Raw genomic sequence first — 21,635 nt, forward strand, 5'->3', positions numbered from 1 at the left:
TCGTATGGTGCCGTGGCTCTCAAACCAACACAGAACAGTGAAACGCACAGGCTTACCTTCCACATAAGGCGAACGGCTGATTCTGGCACCGGGGCTTCATTCATGCTAAAGCGCCCAATCACTGCGCCGCATTTCAGTTAGTGTCGGGCGCAAAAGCTACTATGCTCCGCCCCTCCATCACGTGACCCTGCCCTCACGTGGCGTCAGTCACGTGGTGTTTCCACTTCTTGGCGCATGGCGGCGCTAGTCTCGCAAGGGCGGTGGTAGCTTGCTCCCCCGCCGTCCGGGGGTGATGGGTAGCAAGTGCTGGTGACTGTACCTGCCTAGAATCTGGCATAAGGACAACGATACAATCCGTACAAAACCACTTGCCACTTACCAAATTATTAGAAGTTAAACGAAAATTCCTTGTAAATGTGCTCACAGTAAAGAGCCTGCATTACCTACCCAGTATCTGGCACAACTTCAACGATACAATCCGTAGAAAACCACTTGGCACTTACCATAATTAGAAGGATAGGGAAGAGCCACTGAAGTAGCTGTTTGTCCGTCAACTTCAGCTTGTGTGCAGACTTGACCCGGTAAGTTAGAGATACTCTGCAAATGAGAGATACCTCCCCGGTCAGAAATGGTAACGGTAAGTCATTGAGGCACTCTGAAGTACTTAGAAGTTCACGTCAGTAAATGAAGGTCGGTATTGTAAAACACGTATGTTCATAATTGGCGGCCGATGAGCGGGACGCTGAGACCTTTGACCCCTTCCAGACCAAATTTTCGCTCAAACTTGGTAAAGCGCTTCGGTCGGGTATGGGTAGGGTAGGGTAGGGTAGGGTAGGGGTAGGGTTGAGTTCAAGAAGAGCCTAACATGCAAGAGGCTTGAATACGCCGCATCTATCGCCGACGTAATGCAGGATAAGTCCTGAATTGCGTCGGTTGCAACATTCGGCGTCAAAGGCAGAAAAACGCTATAAAACTAAGTTGTGAGAATATAATAAATCAATGATCAAACATTAGAGAAATTTGGTATGCAGTACAAAGTATCCCAATAGAAGGTATGGCGAGCCTTAGAAATATAAAAAATCTGACAACTCTTATCTTTGATGAGAGGTAGTTTCCTGTGTAAAAGAACAACATTACGTCTTAGGAACCCACCTCCATGTTTTCAGCAGCAGAGCAGAATAGGTGATGCAGAATCCCATGTGACGCGTCCATTTGGTGGCCACACAGCTGTATGTGTCCAGCACGGGGAAAATGGCCGCCATCTGGGCGCATATGGCGGTGGACATGTTGGTTTATCAATTTGGAAAGAATACGTTTTATGTCATAAGTGAGTATTTAGAATAGCCATGTTAGGTAACCACTATCATCATCAGCGATTTTTTAGCTTTAGGCTTTAGGCATTTAGGTTACCTAATACCTACCATGAATGAGTCGCATATGTTGGCGTAAGCATCTATTTGGCTTCAATTTGTGCTTACTAAATGAATATGACTAATAAAACACATTATTCTCATGTTCCATAATCCACAACATATTGAACGTTTTAAACAACTTTCGTCAGTACTTTATTGCGACTCATCAAAACAAATCGAAGAAAAATAACGCACCAATTGCGTCATGTCACGTATAAGTATAAATGAGTTACCTCAATTAATCTCGCTCACCTCCATATACATTGCAACACATCCCAGCAGGGTAACGGTCAGGAAGATAGGTGATCCCGCTTTGATGACTTTGAGACGCTTGAAACGCACTATGAGGCCGATGACAATGAAAGTCATCAAAACGCACAGCATAGAGATGGTCAACAGCACGATCCTGTGGGCAAGTACAGGGAATAGAGATGGTCAACAGCACGATCATGTGGGCAAGTATAGAGAATAGAGGTGGTCAACAGCACGATCCTGTGGGCAAGTACAGAGAATAGAGATGGTTAGCGGGTCTTATATTTCATGTAGCTGGTCAGCGGTCAATGGTCACAGGATATAAGTGTCGGCAAGAACAGAGCATTAGGGATGGTCAATGAGACAATCATCTAAGCAATAAAAGCCATATGTATAAATCAGAAAGCATGACAATCTTTTTTCGAAGAACAGGGATAAACAGCTACCGTACTATATACAGAACTACCCAAAACCCGGCCATAACGCTTGAAAACACAGTCCCAACCATACTTTAGCTGCAATTAATTAAGTCATTCCTGCACATTTCATTTTCCATACCAAAACAGTGAAAACAAGTTACATGTTATGAACACCTGAACACCCAGTTGTACGCCGCCATACTACATTCATACCTGAACACCCAGTTATACGCCGCCATACATTCATACCTGAACACCCAGTTGTACGCCGCCATGCAGGGCCTGTCTGACGTGCATGTTACACATCCGGGGGCACAAGGCTTGCAGATGTACAGCATGTCGTAAGAGCTGCCTCCACCGCGGCCCTCCTGAAGACGCTCCTCGTAGGCGACTGGTGAAGAGTGACAGAGAGAGAGAGAGAGAGAGAGAGAGAGAGAGAGAGAGAGAGAGAGAGAGAGAGAGAGAGAGAGAGAAGAGAGAGAGAGAGAGAGAGAGAGAGAGAGAGAGAGAGAGAGAGAGAGAGAGAGAGAGAGAGAGAGAGAGAGAGAGAGAGAGAGAGAGAGGGAGAGAGAGGCATGGTTAGTGACTATAGTCACTGTCCACTGATGAACTAGGTGGTTCAAGGTCGTGCCATTATTATATCATTGTGCTACTCGTAGTTCGCAAGTTACGGCTTGTGCAGCCTTTACCAAACCAGTATAACGCCTTTTGGGGCGACTAACGGAGCGAGCGAGAGGGTGAGCCTTGCACGTGCGGAATTTCGAGGGGGTACCTCCAACTGACTTGTGCACGGCACCCTACTAACCGGTCTCTAGCGATGTGCCAAATTTGGGCACAATCGGCCCAGCCGTTCTCGAGATCTGGAAGCGGCACCCTGCACGTGCGCACGTGCAAAATGGGTCCCAACTGACTTGTGCACGGCACCCTACTAACCGGTCCCAAACTGTGTACCAAATTTGAGCGCAATCGGTTGAGCCGTTCTCGAGATCTGGAAACGACCCCTGCACGTGCGCACGTGCAGCAGCACCCCAACTCTGGCACATAGATATGCAGTGCCTAGTGGGTGCCTACCTACATGCCAATTTTGAGCGCAATCGGCCAAGTAGTTACCGAGATATTGCAACAATTGCAAAACTGACACCTCTTCGTTTTGCACGTGGCACGTGCATAAGGGGTCACCCACATGCATCGGGAATAGTCCAATACTTGGTAGAAGGAATGAAGCTACCATACAAAAATTACCGCATGTAAATCGGTCAAGTGGTTGCTGAGATATAAGCCTCGCAAAAGCGTCCGCACGGCCGGCCGCTCATACTCAGAAATTTCCGTTATTCTAAGGAAAGACTCCGCTCGCTTCGCTCGCTCCGTAATTACATATATGCACTTAACCACGTTCCAGCCAAATCGTATATTTATTCGCAGAAGACCTTTCAATCACATAGCGGCAGCCCGTTCCGCGTCATACCCCGAAGTACCCCGTCACACATTCTAGTCTAGTTCTAGTATAATTCTAGTCTAACCCTTATAAGCTACTAACCCTCTACGCTGATGCCGTCAAACTCCGGTTGTCCACCGGGGGCGTAAAAACCCGGCAAACAGCGGCAGATATATCCTCCGCGCAGCCAGCCGCGGCCCGGCGTGAAAATACACTGCAGGTAGGAGCGAATATGTAAGGAGATTTGGAGTGAGAAACTGTAGCGAAGAAGCAGGGTAAACTAGAATATTTTACTGATGCAGGACAAACAATAAAAATGTTCATGAAAGTACACTGTGACAAGTAAAAGAGCTCGCTAAAGATCCGTAACTTCGCAATAGCGCAAGTACAGACTGATACATACCAGACCGATACAGTATTATTGAACAAACGCGTTTCATGTAGCTGCAATTTTATATGCACAAAACAAATCACAATTATAGTACAAACTAATTCCTGTATACTTATCATAAAATATTTTCCATAGTTGCAAGGAGTCACAGGACACCAATATGTCATTTATAACACCCCTAACGATACCCACCTTTGAAGTATCGTGACATTTATGCAGTCCTCTGAACACTTCCAGCTGATCCGATTGGCCACCTCTGGTGCCTCCAGTGACGTCAGCGCCGCCTCCAGTGACGTCACACTGATTAATATCCAACCGGGACACGTCTACATCAAAGCTGATGAAGCTATTCACCCTGAAATAGTGTTGTCGGGATCAAATCAATGATAGTAAATTAGGTACTGTTTGGCGCTGGGTGATGGCGTTGGTTCCGTCTGAACACGTCGCGGCGTACATAGTTGAATGGTCAATGACGCGTGATATACAGGCATAGTTAGATTTACATGCTCAGTACGTGACGACAGACGCTAATTAAAGGCATTCGTATTATCTCTATACGATAGTTGATTGTTGATTACAGCACTCAATATACCTAATACCTATGCGGATTGACGTTGGTAAGCGGTGTTCTTTTTGGCTAGATATTCAAGATAATTCTTCCCAAGCACGAGTATTTAGCCATCATTTTTAGATCTCTTTGGATTCCTGGGAATGCGTAGATCTGTCGAATAGGTCGTCCATGCTCTTTTTTATTACTGAGCATTTTGCGCCTGTCGGGCAGCATTTTCCACATCACCTCTTTCAGGACGTGACCACCCGCGTCCTTCATCACATTGGCCATCGCCGTGTATGTACCTAGACTGTCATAAAAGTACCGCGCAACAGTGCGGGAGATTCATCAAGGCCGACCCTGGAAGGGCTGCTAAATTTGAGTCACCGGAGCAATAAACATCCTCGTCCATTCCCCGGGCAGATTGGTCCTGTGACTTTCAAATTATAGCATGCCCTTCCTCCGTCAGAATTGATGGACCCGGACCCTACCCTGTATGGACCCACGGGTACCTTGGGCGGACTGACTGTACACGTAACACGATGTGCAGCATGAGCAGCGTTGCTGCCGGCCAATAGTTTCGAAGCCCCTCATAAGCTGTGCGTGGGTGTTTGCACTCTTCTTGCTGTCCTGTCTCCGCACCATACTTCCTCCTCGAGTACGAAAGGAACTTGTTGATTACTTTCTCCTTCACGAACGCATGGTGCACTTTGTCTCCACTTCGTAGACATCTCCCATTGACTGGCTCAATTCAGTTCCATCGGTTCCATCCAGCGAGTCCTCTAAGCACATCTTTCTCTTCAGGTGTAGAGACAGGCTTTCCCCCAGGAACGCTGTCATCGTACGTCGGCATGTCACTGGGAGAATCTCCAACTTCGATATGCGGCTCAGTGCAGCTTCCTGATCCACCAGTACACTGACATCTGTCACTGGAAGAATATCCAGCTTCGGCCTGCGGCTTTGCAGCTTCCTCATTCACCGTCACTGTGCTGCAAGTCTACAGGGTTGACATGCTCAAGGTATATAGAACGTCGGGTACGCTGATGACGCGGAAAGCGCCCATTCTATCCGGATGAGATACAGGGTAGCTGTTACATTTTTTTAATATAAAAATAATGGTCATGAGAAGTTCTGCCAATTTCATGTAATGAGTTATTTTTGAAGTTTTTTTTTTCCCAGAAAACGCATACTAACCTTAGCTTGAAAGTTAGTCTAAAGTTAGTTTAATAACATAGTTGATACTAAGATGGAAGGAATTGGTAGAATGAAATCGTGCAGCTGTGACGTTCCTCAAACGTACTCGTGAGCAGGATTCACCCGACGTCAGTGACATCTTGAAATACACACAAGGACGTTGAATGTTGATTGGTTCATTGAGTTCATGAACAGTATCCCTTACCTACTCGAGTGCAAGGCTGCGGCAATGTGCGCATGCGCAGGTACTTGTGGCCTCATTCAGGGTGGTTCGGGACATCTGGCGGCGCCCAAAGCTTTTTAGCCCTGTCCAGGTCTGGGCATCAAGAAACGCTAGATAGAAAGATTGTATTACCTCCCCCTCCATCGGTTTAACCTTTTCATTGATGTATTATGTGTGAGCCTCGCTTGGAAAACGTCGATTGAATATGGAAACCATATGGTATAGTAGTTTTGAGCCCTCATTTGGTCTAATGCTACCAACTGTTACTGCAGTGCCTACACCTAGTCATGCCAGTACAGGAGGCGCTCGGAGTGTCACGTCCCCCACGTGGTGCTGCTCGCGTCAGATATGTTTTTAGAGCTGTTGCACCTCCAAGCACCAAGTAGATGTCGGCACCAACAGTCACAGCGACGTTGCTGGCTTGTCCGACGACGCCAACAGCTGCTCCACGCCCGATTGAGAGCGACAATCGCCGGCCGGTGGAAGATCGGCACCCGCTAGTTCAGGTCTCGAGTACTACTACTGTTATCCCACAGTGTACATAAATGGCTGTTGTCCAAGGCAGTATATAGGCATTCGTTGTCGTTAACAGCTGTTGTCGTTCATGTCAGCGACGATTCACAGCCCGCTGCCGTTGCTGAGGTCTTCGGTGGCTTCGTTCAGGCCAAATGCCACAAGAAAACTTAGTTTCCGTTATCTCGAGTCGGATGTTTGTTTCTTCATTGATCTCAAACATCTTCCTACATGTCTCAAGCAGCTCCGAAACATCCTCGACGACCATTTTCTTCCGCCTTTCCCCTCCCCTCTTCCGCCCTTTCCCCGCCTTGATGGCTGCTTTTTGTTGGTCCTTACAGGTATCTTCTAGATTTATGTTTTCCAATTTCATAAACTATGTCGGAACCAGCCTCCACGCTTCAGCTTCAGAGCAGCGCCACGCTCTTCCGCTAATCACCGGTATCGGCTAGTTCAATCCAGATCCGGCACAGGAAAGACGCTGTTGTGAACCTTCAGAGAATACCCCGGCGTTATTGATCCACGGACATATACCGGGTGGCCCAAAAAAAAAACGTTCCGAACTTTGGAGGCCTATATCTCAAATTCGAGTGCAAATAACGAGTCAAAATTTTCATCAAGTTTGCGTCACTTCTTTGCGCATTGGTATGCCAAATTATAACACTGTACCATCATTTTCAAGCCAGCAATCTTATGTTGAATCAAGTAAGACATTTTTGCTTTTTTTTGCCGTTGTTGAACGGAAGTAATGATTGGCTTAGATGTACCATGTTAGAAAAAAAAAAACAATAAAACGGCTTGAATGATACCAGCACGTGTGTTGCTATTTTATATATGTATTTTTGTCACACTTATGTGCCAAATATTCAAATACTAAGCCAAAGTTGTGTTAATGGATGCCATTCGTTTCAACACAAGTCCTGTTTTGAGGCGAAGGAGTGGCACGGTGCATGGGTTACTGCTGATCGCCCTCCCTTCAAGAAGATCAAATAGTAACTCGACCGAATAAGGAAAAAAGCTAGAGGGAATGTGTCACCCTGAGGCCTGAACCACCAATGAGACTAGTTGCCAGTAGCAGTCATGGCTGTAGGCCGTGGTGCCGAGATGGAAGTGGCCCGTTCACTCACATTTTTGGTAAACATCAGAGCAAAAAAGTGATTTTTACATGGCATGCTAGAAACACAAACCGTTTAAAAAGTAATTGACCGAATAACATAAAAATTATACCATTCACTGAAAATATATGTCGCATTGACTATTGGAAGTTTCAATGTTGTATCTTTATCACTTTCTGAGAAATATTGATTTAAAATTGGGAACGTTTTTTCTGGGCCACCCGGTAAATAGCCTACAGCTGAATGCAAGACGCTGAAGCCTTACTCGATGAAGCCTATTGGAGGACTAAGCGCTGCTTTTGGACTAGCCTTCGTGCAGGATATTCAGCTAGCGTCTTTACCAGGACCAGACAGGAAATAATCGTTCTCTGTCAGAGTGCCAAGGGACGAATATTCCGGAGAGAACCCGGTAGTGCCGGGGGAGTATAGGTCATAGGATTCACATACAATCGGGAGATTTGATGTAGGACCATACAAAACGATTGTAGAACAAAATGGTTGACTGATATGGCTAAATCACAATTAACCTAGTTTCGCAGTTTGTCACAGCCCGATAATGCGAAGCTCTTGAATAACAACTCATAGCAATTTGACTTCAAACGCTAAATGTGAAAACAGCGTTGCTTTTAGTTTTTTTTTTGAAACTATTCTAACAAAATGTCATTATTGCCATCAATTATTGCAAAAATTCTAACAGAAATTTCACACATCAAAAATCCTCACCTGTTCTTTGGCTCGCTGGGTCGTGCCGGTACTCTGACGGTATAAGATATAATCCACTTTCTATCCATACAGCGTAGGTAGGGGTGCGTCCATACTCCTTTCTCCATCAGTGCAGGGTCCTGACGCATATGCTGACCATGCACATATTCGGCGTATCTGCAGGGCGAGGGGGGGGGGGGTGCGTCAGTAAGCCAGCAAGGAGGGTTCGATTCCGCGTGTGGTCGGGTTTTATATCGCGGATCAGTTCGAACAATGTGTTCGACTCGTGATTAACCCGCGAGTTGCTGGGGGGGCGTTAAACGCCCCCACTTTTTTCGCCGGGCCATAGCATAAAAACGGCGCGCCGCAGGCGCGCCAAATTTTGCGTACCTGTAGGGAATTGATTAAAGTTTATTGTGACAAAGTTTCAAAAAATCGGTCGGAATTTTTTTGAGATATCGAGGTTTTAGTGACGTCATGATTTCTGAGTTTTCGACCAAAAACGGCATATGTTCAAAAAATCATATAAAATCACAGAATAGACATACAGACATGCCGTAAACGCCATTAGACTGCCAATACCATGAACAATGAAATGGCTATCTTCGATTGTTGATTATTGTTCCGCATTTTCCAAAATCTTGAACTGAATCTTGGCAATTTCTCGTGACTACTTCACGACCATGATAGGTACATGCATTTCTTAAATTTAACTTTTTTAGCCAAACACGTACAGATGGTAAAATGAATGTCACCATCGTGTTCTACGCCCCAAATTACCCATAAAACATCTGTCACAGGCTGCGAATATCAGTTTTGATTTTCGGGGATATGTGCCTGCCCGGTTGACCTGTGTTGTGTATTGAAAGTCGTCTGCCCAAAAGTGCACGAACCGCGCGCGACAAATAATGTGAAATTGAAGATCAGCGAGTTCGTGGATTGAAATTCGAATTTGTAATCTGAGCTTTTTTGTATTGTTTGTATCTTGATTGGTGCTTCGGCAATATAAACGAATTTGTTAAAGTTGTCTAAGTCCTCGATTTATAACATGGTGCCGAAACCCGGGAACTTATATTGCCGAAGTTAAAATAGGTCGACATATCTTGTGTTTAAGCATGACGACAATCGCTGAATTAAGGCGTGGACGAGCAGCGTCTCGAACCTGGCTCAAACGATCCATTGCGAAAATAGAGAAGCTCATCGACATTGAATGTGAAGAAGAAGAACTTCGAAGTGCTCTTACAGAGCTGGACAAGCGAACGTCAAATGTGGACGCGTTCCAAGAGAAGATCGAACTTGTGATTAACGACACCGAACTTGAAGCCGATGTAGAAGAGGCTGCCGAAGTGAGAGACGGCGCTATGGAGGCGCGCTGGAGAGCAGTTCGGATACTAAAAAGGATGTCCACTTGTGATCGAGATTCGACGGAAAGTGGTGGTTCACCGAGTGGTCAGTCGACGACGGCCAGTACCACCTCGTCAAACGGTTCTGCAGGTCAAAATGCAAGACTTCCCAAGCTAGAGCTGCCCAAGTTTGGTGGAGCGATCCTGGAATGGGACTCCTTTTGGGATCAGTTTCAGGCAGGGATAGATTCCTCTGAGATACCAGAAGTGACAAAACTTGTGTATCTGAAGTCATTGCTATTTGGAGAGGCAAAGCAGGCCATTGAAGGACTACCAGTTGTCAGCGCTAACTACAAAGTAGCTTGCGACATATTGAAGGAGCGGTTTGCGAGGCCAGCAAAGATAATATTCGCTCACGTAGAGAAGTTATTGGTGCTGGGTACAGAGCGACGAGAAATGACTCTAAAAGCCGTCCAAGATTCACTCCTGCTCCACATCCGCAGCCTCGAGCGGCTTGGAGTAGGAGGCGACAGATATGGGGTCATCCTAACACCCCTCGTGCTGAGCCGCCTGCCAGAATCTTTTAGGCTGGAGTGGGCTCGTGGAAGTGAAGGTCGAGAAAGTGATCTCAGCTATCTTCTAAGCTGTCTCAGAAGCGAAATCGACCGCATCGACAGATCGACTACTATCGATAACAGCAGCAAAACAAAACGAGACGTCAGAGAACGCGGCCGGGAGCAGAGAACCGGACACACGACTTCCTCGGCCACGGCTCTGCACTCAGCCGCTGATCAGGATGGCCGCGGAGGACCGGAAACTGGCGGCGCGACAGCTCACACTGGCAGGTGTGGGCTCTGTGATGGACGCCACGCGACAGCAAAGTGCCCTGACCTGAATGGGGCTTCGATTGGCGACCGTCACGGTAAGATTAAAGCTGCCAGATTGTGTTTTGTTTGTCTTAAAAGGGGACATGTAGCTGCGAACTGTCGTGCAAGGTGCACGGTGTGTAAAGGGAAACATCATGCCGTGTGCTGCTTTAAAAAGCACGGAATTCCTGATAGTGTCAAAACGCAGGTGTCGCCTAACAACAACGAACCCGACTGTGATGATGCGCGTGAAAACTCTGAAAACCCTGAGGCTTCACTGTCGTGTGCTCTGACCAAACAGTGTACTGTTCTGCCCACGGCTCGAGTATGGGTGCAAGGGGAAAAGGGGCCCGTCCAAGCCACCTTGCTGTTTGATAGTGGCTCTGACAGAAGCTGTCACCTCTTCTCTAGCTAAACGAGTAGGTGCTAAGTGGCTAGGTGAGCAGAGTAGCTCGTATGCGGTCTTTGGGGGAGGTAAATCAGTCACGTGCAGGCGGAACTTGGTCCAGATAACGGTGTCAGGGGCTAATCAGTCTAGTGTCTCAAGGGAGACTATCAGTGCTCTAGAGGTTCCTGTGATATGCGCCCCCTTACAGCGTCCCTCGGTACCTTCTGAAGCTCTACTAATGTTCAGAGACCTAGAGCTAGCAGAGCTGCACGACTCAGATCAAACACTGTCCATAGACATCCTTGTGGGCCTTGACGCATACTGGCGCTTATGAAGGACGGAATAGTTCGCGGTCCAGGCAGCTTAGTCGCTCAGGAGACCTCCTTCGGATGGGTAGTCTCAGGCGCGGCGACGTGTGACCAGTCCCAGCCGGCATCCTGTCAGCTTCTGCTTATGAATGACATGTCGGAGTCGGCCCTTCGTAACTTGTGGGATCTGGACGTCATTGGAGTGAAGGAAGATCGAGATGATGACGCCAAAGCTGTGTTGGATGATTTTTCTTCCAAAGTAGTGTACAAGGACGGCAGGTATGAGGTGGCTCTCCCTTGGAAGTCAGGAGTGAGCCCAGGTCAGTTGCAGGATAACCGAGCGGGTGCAGAGAGCCGTCTAAGTAGTCTGTCTCGGAAACTGACCCGAGACCAGTCGCTGGCTCATTCATATAACGAGGCACTCGGAGACATGGAAAACGGAGGCATAATTGAGGAAGTGCCAGTAAACGAGCTGAAAGGGTCATATCCTACACTTTACATGCCTCATCTCCGAGTAGTCCGTCCAGACAGTGCATCAACGAAGGTTCGGCCGGTGTTTGATGCCTCAGCACGTGGGCCTAATGGTGTGTCTCTAAACGACTGTCTCGAGGCCGGCCCTTCTTTGATTCCGAGTCTGACAGACGTTCTGCTGAGATTTCGCAGGCATAAGTACGCCGTTACAGGTGACATCACAAAGGCCTTCCTCCAAGTCTCCGTTCAACCAAAGGATCGAGACTGTCTGAGATTCTTGTGGGACGTCAATGGAAGGGAGAGAGTGATGCGCTTCTGTCGGGTTCCCTTCGGCGTCACATCGTCCCCGTTTCTGCTTAACGCTACCATCCAGCACCACCTCGGTCTCCAGCCACAAAGCAGGACTGTGGCCGAGCTTCAGGACAACCTTTACGTGGATGACTGGCTCACCGGAGCCGATAGTGAGGCAGAGGCGAGAGCGATGTTCTTGGAGGGGAGTGATATTCTCTCTCAGGCGGGTATGACACTGAGCAAATGTCATTCGAATAGTGAACTCGTACTTGACAGGAACGGCGCAGCCTCAGACACAGACAGACTAAAGATTCTTGGAGTTCGATGGGATCCATCAGAAGATGTCCTAAAATATGACGGTGTCTCTGTGCCGACTAATATAGTGCCGACAAAACGTGTCGTGCTCAGCTTTGTTGCAAGGCTGTTCGATCCTCTGGGATTTTTGGTCCCATTTGTGATGACAGCAAAAATCCTTTTCCAGCGGCTCTGGCTAAAGGGACTGGAGTGGGACGATCCTATCCCGAGCGACGAGGCGAGCATTTTTCTGAAATGGCTCGGTGGCATTTCGCAGCTGCAGGAGCTCAGAATACCTCGCTGCTACATGCAAAACGGTGTGTGCTGGTCCGATATGCCAGATCTCGAGGTGCATATTTTCGGAGACGCTAGTCAGAGCGCTTATGGCTGCGTGAGTTACCTCAGATATCGTACGCCCAGCGGTGACTTTGATGTGTCCTTTCTATTAGCACGAGCGCGAGTGGCACCGGTGAAGACCGTCACCCTTCCTCGATTGGAGCTGTTAGCATGCTTACTAGCAGCTCGCACGGCAGACTATGTCTGCAAAGCTCTGAAACTGTCCTCAGAAGTACGCGTTCGCTGTTGGACAGACTCTACCATAGCGTTGGCATGGATAAAGAGCGAGCCTACGAAATGGAAACAGTTCGTCAGGAACCGTGTGGTGGAGATCCACACATTGACTGAGCCGTCCGTATGGAGTCATACGGCGGGTGTGGACAACCCAGCTGACGCTGCTTCGAGGGGACTGCTAGCGGACGAGCTGGTTGGCTCTGAGCTATGGGCCCGCGGGCCTGAGTGGCTTCGCTCCCCTCTAGAGTCAGCCGGATGCGGACTCTTCGTGACCAGCGAGGAGCTAGCCGAGACGGAGGAGTCCACGGCAGCATGCGAGTCTCCAGACGGACCAGATGTTCTGCGTGAAAGTTTGGGCGAGTCGGGATCCAAACAGGATGCTATGATGCTGCGCACTGACTCGATCGCCTCAGAGAGTGTGCTCCCATTGAGTCAGTGGAGCTCTTTTGTGACGGCTGTCCGTGTTACAGCATGGGTGAAGCGTTTCATTCACAACGCGAGAAACCCTGACAGTCGAATCACAGCTGCCGACTTGTCCTACGGAGAGATCCGTGAGGCCAAAGTGACTCTCATCGGCCAGACTCAGCGATCACTGTACCATGCGGAGTACACTCCGCTGGCTCGGGGCCAGGCTGTGGCGAAGTCATCATCCATCTACAAACTGGCCCCCTTTTTGTCTGATGATGGTTTGATTCGCATGAAGGGTCGTCTCCAAATGGCAGAAATGTCAACAGATGAAAAGCACCCCATCATCCTCCCAAAATGTCATCTCTCTATGCTGATAGTCCGCTTTCAGCATACACTGATGTCTCACGCAGGCGTCAACACCATGCTGACTGCTTTGCGAAGCTCATATTGGATTGTTGGCGCCCGCCGCATAGCAAAGACGGTGAAACGAGAGTGCGTTTCATGTCAGAGACAGGACGCACAGCCCTGCTGTGAACCGGCCGGTCCTCTCCCACGTCTCAGAGTGACTGAGTCTAGCCCGTTCTCCGTGACTGGAATAGACTTCGCGGGACCTCTGTTCTCAGTCGATCGGCCGCGGCACAAGCTATACGTTTGTCTTTTCACGTGTGCTACAACGCGAGCGGTCCACTTGGAGCTAACAGAGTCCATGTCGCTGTCGTGCCTTTTGCTGGCCTTGCGGAGTTTTGTGGCCAGACGAGGCTGGCCAGTAGTGATCTACTCGGACAACGCAAAGACCTTCAAGGCGTGCTCGACTCATCTACAGTCGAGCATCGGATACGCGGCTCCCGAGTGGAGGTTTTCAGTGCCCTACGCGCCGTGGCATGGTGGCTGGTGGGAGAGACTGATTTGATCAGTCAAAGTCGGACTGAGGAAGTCAGTAGGGCAGCGGCATCTGGCACAACGTGAGCTAGAAACGATCCTACATGAAGTTGAGGCGTGCGTCAATTCCAGACCTCTGACATTTGTCAGTGATGACAGTGGATGCCCTGGTCCACTCACTCCCAATCACTTTCTCATTGGCCGTGCCTCAGTCTTGAGTCTGGAGAGGTCAGAAGGTATCGAGGGTGCGTCAGGGGAGGCATTAGGCCGACTGAAATCAGTTCGTAGCGAGCGATTAGAGCGGTTCTGGCGTGTGTGGCGTGACGAGTATATACGAAACCTGCCAGCTATCGTTCCCAAGTTTGGAACCAGAGGCAATGTAAAGCTCGGCAGTGTAGTGATTATCAGGCGGGACAATGCTCCGCGTTTGACATGGCCTATGGCAACGGTTGAAAAACTGTATCATGGACCGGATGGTGTGGTTCGGTCCGTGCAGGTCCGCACCAGTGATGGGCGCCGCACATGCTGTGCGGTTCAGCGACTACACAACCTGGAGCTGGTGTAGGAGAGCAGAGCGATAGCAGCACCGGCAGCGCTCGGTAGCCCGACTGTTACAGCCGAGTGCTAGAGCGGAGGTGGAAAGACAGTGTATGTTGATTGTGACATGTGCTCTGTAAACTGTATCAGTTTTGCATCTAGGGACTGACATGTGTTGCAGTAGGTAGGTATGTGATTGGTCCACTCAAACCTTCTGCAACGGGGGGAGTATGTTGTGTATTGAAAGTCGTCTGCCCAAAAGTGCACGAACCGCGCGCGACAAATAATGTGAAATTGAAGATCAGCGAGTTCGTGGATTGAAATTCGAATTTGTAATCTGAGCTTTTTTGTATTGTTTGTATCTTGATTGGTGCTTCGGCAATATAAACGAATTTGTTAAAGTTGTCCAAGTCCTCGATTTATAACAACCTGACCTTGACCCTGATCTATGCTTGACTGACCCCTACATGGAGCTGACACTCTTGTAGGCCTTATATGATAAATTGTGCACGTTTTCACAGAGTTTATGACGAGAGGCGCCCATTGCGAAGTCCTGAAGTCCATGCTGCTGAAAGCCCGATTTCAGGTGTTTGACCTGACCTTGACCTGACCTGTGACCTCAAAATTCAACTTTAAAGTACTCATCTGAAGCGTCTCGTCGCGTTCTTTCGTTTGCCGCCTCGTGCGTTTCGCTGCGCCTATTGGTTCTCGAGTTATCGGCTGGGGGCGTTTAACGCCCCCCCCCCCCAGCAAACGGTGGGTGGCGAAATACCCCAGCAACTGCCGGGTTAAGTTAGCTTGAATGATTGATTTTGGACAGTGAATGGGTGTCTACTGTCTAGTAATTACTCCAAACTGCAGAACATGCGTGAAAACACTTATGACCAAAAAAACATATGCCGATAACTTACAGAAACAAATGTTTAATTCCTAATTCAATGAGCACTAAGCAGCATTTGACTGCGCAAATGACTTTCAACAGAACAATCACTCATGGTTACCTGTCCGCAAGGAACCACGGTTCTCCGGCCAGGTCCGCCATCTGTTTCGGTTCCTGAACCACTGTAACCACCGGTGGTTCAGGTTCCGCCGAAGGAACCGCGCTGGGCGGAGCTGGTTGTACAATTATGACCGATACCGGGGCGCCCGTGTTCGGGTTGAGAACCACTGATCGCGCCTCTAGAAGGTATTCAAGACGCCGCTGCAGGGTTTGTACGGTCACCGAGAGCAGCGCTGAAACGGGGAGGGCATACGGGGGTTCAGTGTTTTGGGAGACCGGAGAATCGCTGAAAACGGGGAGAACAGGCGGGGTTTGAGAGTTGGGGATATGAACAGGTCGGGTCATACGAGTAAACAGGGAAGGCATACGGGGGTTCAGAGTTCGTGATGTCAGGGAGATCAGCGCTGAAAACAGGGAGGGCAAGGGAGGTTCAGCGCTGGGAAAACGAAAATTAGGGCTGCAAAACGGCATACAGTGTTTTGTAGACGAAGAGGACGATGGAAACGGGAAATATGATATCAATGAAATTCGACGATTCACCCGGAAATCCAATAAGTTGCCCGATAGCTGATAGCACGGAAGTGATTGATTCATTGATTTATGTATTTATTGATGTACTTATTTTGCATCAATTTTAGTTGGCGAGGGCAAGTTAACTGCATGACGAAATAATACTTTGATCACATAAAATGAAAGACGTCATGCTCGAGTATTACAAACAATATTCTGCTTGTGCTGTAATCCATACGTTTCATGTCACCTATTTTATAAATTATAACTCACCCTCTGGCGTAAAGTTGCCGTAGGCTCCCATTATTTCAGCCACCGTGTCGGCCAGCCCGGTAAGTTCTTTATACCTGAAACAGTAATCACATTACCCCGCGCCCCGCTGGGCTATTCAGCCATACGCGCCCTGCTGGGGGGGGGGGGCAGATTCTGCCCCCCCTGTCTAACTTCCGAACCGATGGTCGTAGAAAGACGGGGAAAACGGCAATCGAAAGCTCTCAACAAGGCGGATCTTAAGAGCCCAAATTTTTTTGCTTAAGTAGGTCAGAGGTCAGGTCAAGGTCAGGTCAAGGGTACAAAATGCAAGTTTCTACAGTATCGGCCTTGCACCGTAGTTGCCGAAGAATGGACTGAGACTGATTGCCCAAAACGTGTTCTTAGACTACCAAGACAATATTCGTTGCACACAATGTCATTCAAAGGTCAAGGTCAAGGTCAGGTCAGGTCAGGTCAGGTCACCAAAAACAAAATATAGAAAAGGGCATGTGCGACACATGTTTTATGGGTCATTTTACTCATGGAATTCAATAGGCACACTCAATAAGTGATATGGACCACCTATGGATGAATTTCAGGTCGAGGTCAGGTCAAGGTCAGGTCAAGTGAGGTCAAATTTTGAAGTTGGTTATTAAGGCCTAAAAAGGTGTCTATCCGATGCAGTTTTTCACGGCGAATCGAATGGTGCTATTTTTGTTTCCGTACGAGGTCTAGAACTTCCAAAAAAATCATTTTTCAAAATTTTTGTGTGTCGTGACGTCATAAAATTTTGAATAACTCCCACATTTTTGAACCGATTCTTCTAAAAATTGGTATGTAGGTGCACATAGACCAGTTCTTTGACATATATTCCGGTTTTTTCGATACACTCAAAATTTTGGATTTTATAAATATTTTCCCAAAAAAGTCAGTTTTTTGGAAAAATTTTGGCCAAAATCCAAAATTTTCAAAAAACCGAGATAGCCATTGGATAGACAAAGTAGAATCACGTATAACCTTTTTTGTTACGTCTTGATTCCTTTAAAAATGAAGATGTTAGCGGCGTTTGAAATTTTGCCGTTTTTGAGGCGAAAATGGCGAACATGACGTCACTAAAACGTCAATTTCTCAAAAATTTTCCGACGGATTTCGCTCAAATTTTCAGGGAACGTGTCAAATTGATGTATGATAAGGTACTGAAAGTTTGACGTCGCTGGCGTAACGCGTTTAGAAGTTATTGGCGAAAAACGGGAGGGGGGGCAGATTCTGCCCCCCCCCCCAGCGGGGCGCGGGTTTTAAGGTATCATCTGAAGCATCTGCCGTTGGGTAGGTAAGTTACGTCACGAATTCGTACTTTTTTGCAGATGAGACATATAAAGACAAATACACGATAACATCGGTAGCCATGGGGAAAGTACAAATGGTTCAAATCAAATAACGATGTTATAAAACGAAATGATATATTACATAAATTTGGCATGGAATTGTAGTTGTGGAAATATTTATTGGTGCATGGTTTCATTCCTTTACCCTACTTCGTATTTCTATGACGCAATTCAGCTGACCCTGTCGTGGAGGAAACATGACCCAGAATCTACTTCGCAGCAGCCCGCCGTAGGAAAATAGCAGATTTCGCCTCAGAATTCGTCTCACGATATCCCTTCCTGGCCCCAATCTGCATACATCAGGCCCACCGTCGTCTAGCCGACGTCCGACCCAAATCACCGCCAGCATCCCAATGACGTCACTAAATCCCCAGTGACGTCATGCGGCCATGAAATTCGCGGCCAATCTCCGGTAGCGTTTAAGACGCAGATTTTGCGTCTTAGGAAGATGCGCTGCGGTTCTAGGGTGTCCGTTTTCAATCAGTTGATTGAGGAGTGGTTGGATGGGGTTTCGAAGTAATTTGTAACCGCCATGGGAGTTGTTTCCGACCGCGGAGGAATATATTGTCGTCTGGGGACCGTCAAATCAAGCAGCTTCGGCTGAAATAGCTGTCTGGTAACGGTAGATATAAGGTACTGATTCGGAAACAGATGTCTAGATAAGAGCAATAACATCCATGGTTTTCTCGTCGGGAAAGGTAAGTGAATATTTAGTAAATGGCGCGTGAACGTCAGTTAAAAGTAATTGCAGGGAGTTGCTGATTACTGAAATGCAGATACCTATTCATCATCACATCCACATGTTTTTGTTCTAGGGCAAAAATTAAAGTTATTACATAGAAATGAAACTTCACAAATCTCAACTATTACATAAAGTTTCAAAATCCGTGCAAATATCTAAAATCGTTTGCACATAGCATTTGACTCACCTTGAGGTATCGATGTCAATTTTGACCGAGACTCTTGGGTTCGAGACGCACTGTGCGCCGCGCTTTTCCGCCGAAAATTGGTCGATGATCCGCAGGTCACGCTCCAGGTCAGAGGTCATTGACCTGCCGTAGCTAACAGGTGGCGCCTCGTGAGGGAAAACCTGCGATGAAAATGTGATCGGTGAGACCTGATTGATAAAGGTAAGAAAACAAACACACATCAGTCACACATCACATCATCACATGGTGTAACCTGCTTGGTGGCGTGTATTTTGTTTGAAAAAAAATATCCGAGGAATCGGTCCAAAGGAACTAAACTTTTATCTACGCATAATTTGTTCGATAGTCATTTGTGAATTAACCCGCGCCCCAGTGGCGGTCTCCGCCAACTTCGCCCTAGTGAGGGGGGGCATATGTTACCACCCACCTCTAACTAAAAAACTAAGAGGGCTAGAAAGACGCGGTGAAAAGCAGTCGATAGCTCTTGATGCGTACGTTTGAAAGTATTTCGGTCATTTTTCATCTTAGAGCAATATTGGGGTCACCAGAGGTCATCAAAGGTCAAAATTTGCGAATTGTCATTATATTTTTCAGAAAACATGCCATTATCTCAGGAACTATGATAGCTAGAAAAACGCTGGGAAAAGCAATCGATAGCTTTTGAACTCTTCTTTTGATAAGGTCATAATCAAAAATGACCTCAGGTCAACGGTTTAGCCTCCAGAGGGCAAAAACTCCAAAAATAGCTGTTTTTAAGAAAAGTGTTTTTCGACAATAACTTTTGACTAAAAACAGCTAGGTCATTTCTAATGCCAGAATCGTGTTTCTCTCGCCGAGACGCGTCGAATGAACTATAATTTGACCTTGAAAGGTCAACTTCAAAACTTGACCTTAGGTCAAGGTCATGACCTGACCGGAAAAGGTCATGTTGCATATCAGTCGATGCGTCTTGGCAAGACAAACACAATGAGGCCAACCCCAGCGTTCTAGCTCTTTCCAATCGAGAGTTATTGGCAAAAAACTGTTTGTAGCCTCAAATGACCTCGGATGACCTTTCAAGAGGCTATCAGCAAAAAAGACACCTTGGTCGTCACGGGTGGTCCAAATCATTGTTATCCTGAAATATTTGGACTGTTCCTATGCGTACACACGGATCTAGAGGCATTTTCGTTTTTCTCCATTGACTTATAATGGAAAGGTCACGCCACTGACCTGACCTTAGGTCACGCATATAAAAAATCCGAGACATACAAATTGTAGGTACCCATAACATCATGTAATCCACCAAGTTTTAAACCTCTCTGACAAACACTGCAGGCTGGACATGATTGCAAACTTTTTTTAGGCTTGGTCAGTTAACTTGACCTAGTGACCTGACCTGACATGACCTGGGGTCAAAAATTTCACACATTGTCCAAAATTGATGTACCAAAAGCTACCCCAAGCGGCGCGGCGCTACGCGCCGCGGTTTTTTATTTATACGAAAAAAACGCGACAGGGTGGTAACATATGCCCCCCCCCCACTGGGGCGAAGGTTAATATTGTAATATAAACCTCATCTCTTATTCCCATCATGTATCATGCCCGCTCGAACACAACATAGGCATTATCATACATCCATACAAGGCCGTATAAGAGCGCATCCATACCCCACTGCTCCCTATCCTCAGCCCAACCTTACCCACACCCCTCCCACACCCGCTGACAGCACACCCAAACCCACCGGCACCCACGCCCGGTTCTATCTGCAGGAGAACCGTCATCAATCACCGTTCCTGTCTCATCAGGTCGCCCGCTCGGAGCAGACCCAGTCTAATATCCTCTCCGGAGCCAACATGGCCGGCGCAGCGCCCCGTGCACAAAACGGTTGCCATGGGAACGGTTGCCATGGAGATGATTGTTAAGGCCTGGCTACACTATGCGTTCTCTGCGTGCGTTTTTTGAGGGTTTGCGTTTTTTGCGTAATATCGTTCTAGAAAAAAAGATATGAATAATATAACTTTTACATAAGTTAGATGCAAAAGTTATTATATCTCTTATATAACCAAAATTTAACATAAAAACATCACAAAAACGTATTATCGTTTATTTTTCTGGAACGATATTATGCAAAACCCGAAAAAACCGCAAGAACGCACGCAGAAAACGCATAGTGTAGCTAGGCCTGTACGGATATGTCGCTTCTTTGGTGTGCCAGCAAAGAAAACGGTCGTTTGAAATTGATTCAAGAGGCGTATGAGAATTGAGATAAAATATGGTGTGAGGCGAGCTAACTGGCTTTTTGTCAGCTGGAAGTAATAAAAAGTAACTAATTCCTTTATGTTTGGGCGCTTATAAGGTATCATGGCAGCTTTGCAGAAATGGCTGCTTAGCGCAAATGCCCTAAACTCGCGTGTTATACATTTAAACTATTTGCCACATTTCCATGTTTGACATTTATCGATGTTTTGATTTTTTTTTATAATCGATTGAGTAATTTATTTGAAAAGTGATTGGAAATTGGTGTATGCCTAATAGGTGTTAAGTTATTTCATAGCAAAGATGGCTTTTTTACATAACTTGAAAACTGTAGCATGTTGTACACGTAAATCAGCACAGTTCGCTGGTCTCACCTCGGCTTCTGAGAAGTTGAGAGCAGTTGTCATCAGAGGTGAAAGTAGCGCCAGGACCAGTTGCGTAACCATCGTCAGTTTAGATCTGAAAACAGAAAAACACAGAGTCAGCACACACTCTGATGCGTCGCTAAATTCAGCATGTTTCCGTTGCAACAGCGCTTATGATAATTTGCATCAATCCTTCGAATTCGCCCGAAGTTTGATGATATTATTTCAACTAAAAAGTACGAGTAAACTGCAAATAGCGCAAACGGAAAAGCGATGCACCGCCACAAGTTTAAATCCGATTAGGAGTTCAAACTGTGGGCTTTGACTCAAACGATTGTACTGCTTTTGAAAAAAAAAATCCCGAGTTTGCAGAAGCTTTTACGGAGTTGTGCTTC

At 47.1% G+C, this 21,635-nt stretch overlaps 1 protein-coding gene across 1 annotated transcript; it reads right to left on the reverse strand.

Annotated features, from left to right (window-relative positions):
* Positions 1-503: 503 nt before the first annotated feature.
* LOC122377176 (probable G-protein coupled receptor CG31760) lies at positions 504-21,334 on the reverse strand (the record flags this gene model as incomplete). The annotated part of the gene is made up of 11 exons (XM_043357134.1): positions 504-597; positions 1,153-1,262; positions 1,665-1,818; positions 2,333-2,474; positions 3,621-3,732; positions 4,102-4,264; positions 8,228-8,383; positions 15,563-15,794; positions 16,345-16,418; positions 18,638-18,798; positions 21,250-21,334. Coding segments are annotated over 11 exons (1,483 nt in total), but the record flags the coding sequence as incomplete, so codon positions are not given.
* Between the last annotated feature and the right edge of the window lie 301 nt (positions 21,335-21,635).

The sequence above is a fragment of the Amphibalanus amphitrite genome, unplaced genomic scaffold (assembly GCF_019059575.1).
Source record: "Amphibalanus amphitrite isolate SeventyFive unplaced genomic scaffold, NRLGWU_Aamphi_draft 002595F_arrow, whole genome shotgun sequence".
NCBI classification, from domain to species: Eukaryota; Metazoa; Arthropoda; class Thecostraca; order Balanomorpha; family Balanidae; genus Amphibalanus; species Amphibalanus amphitrite.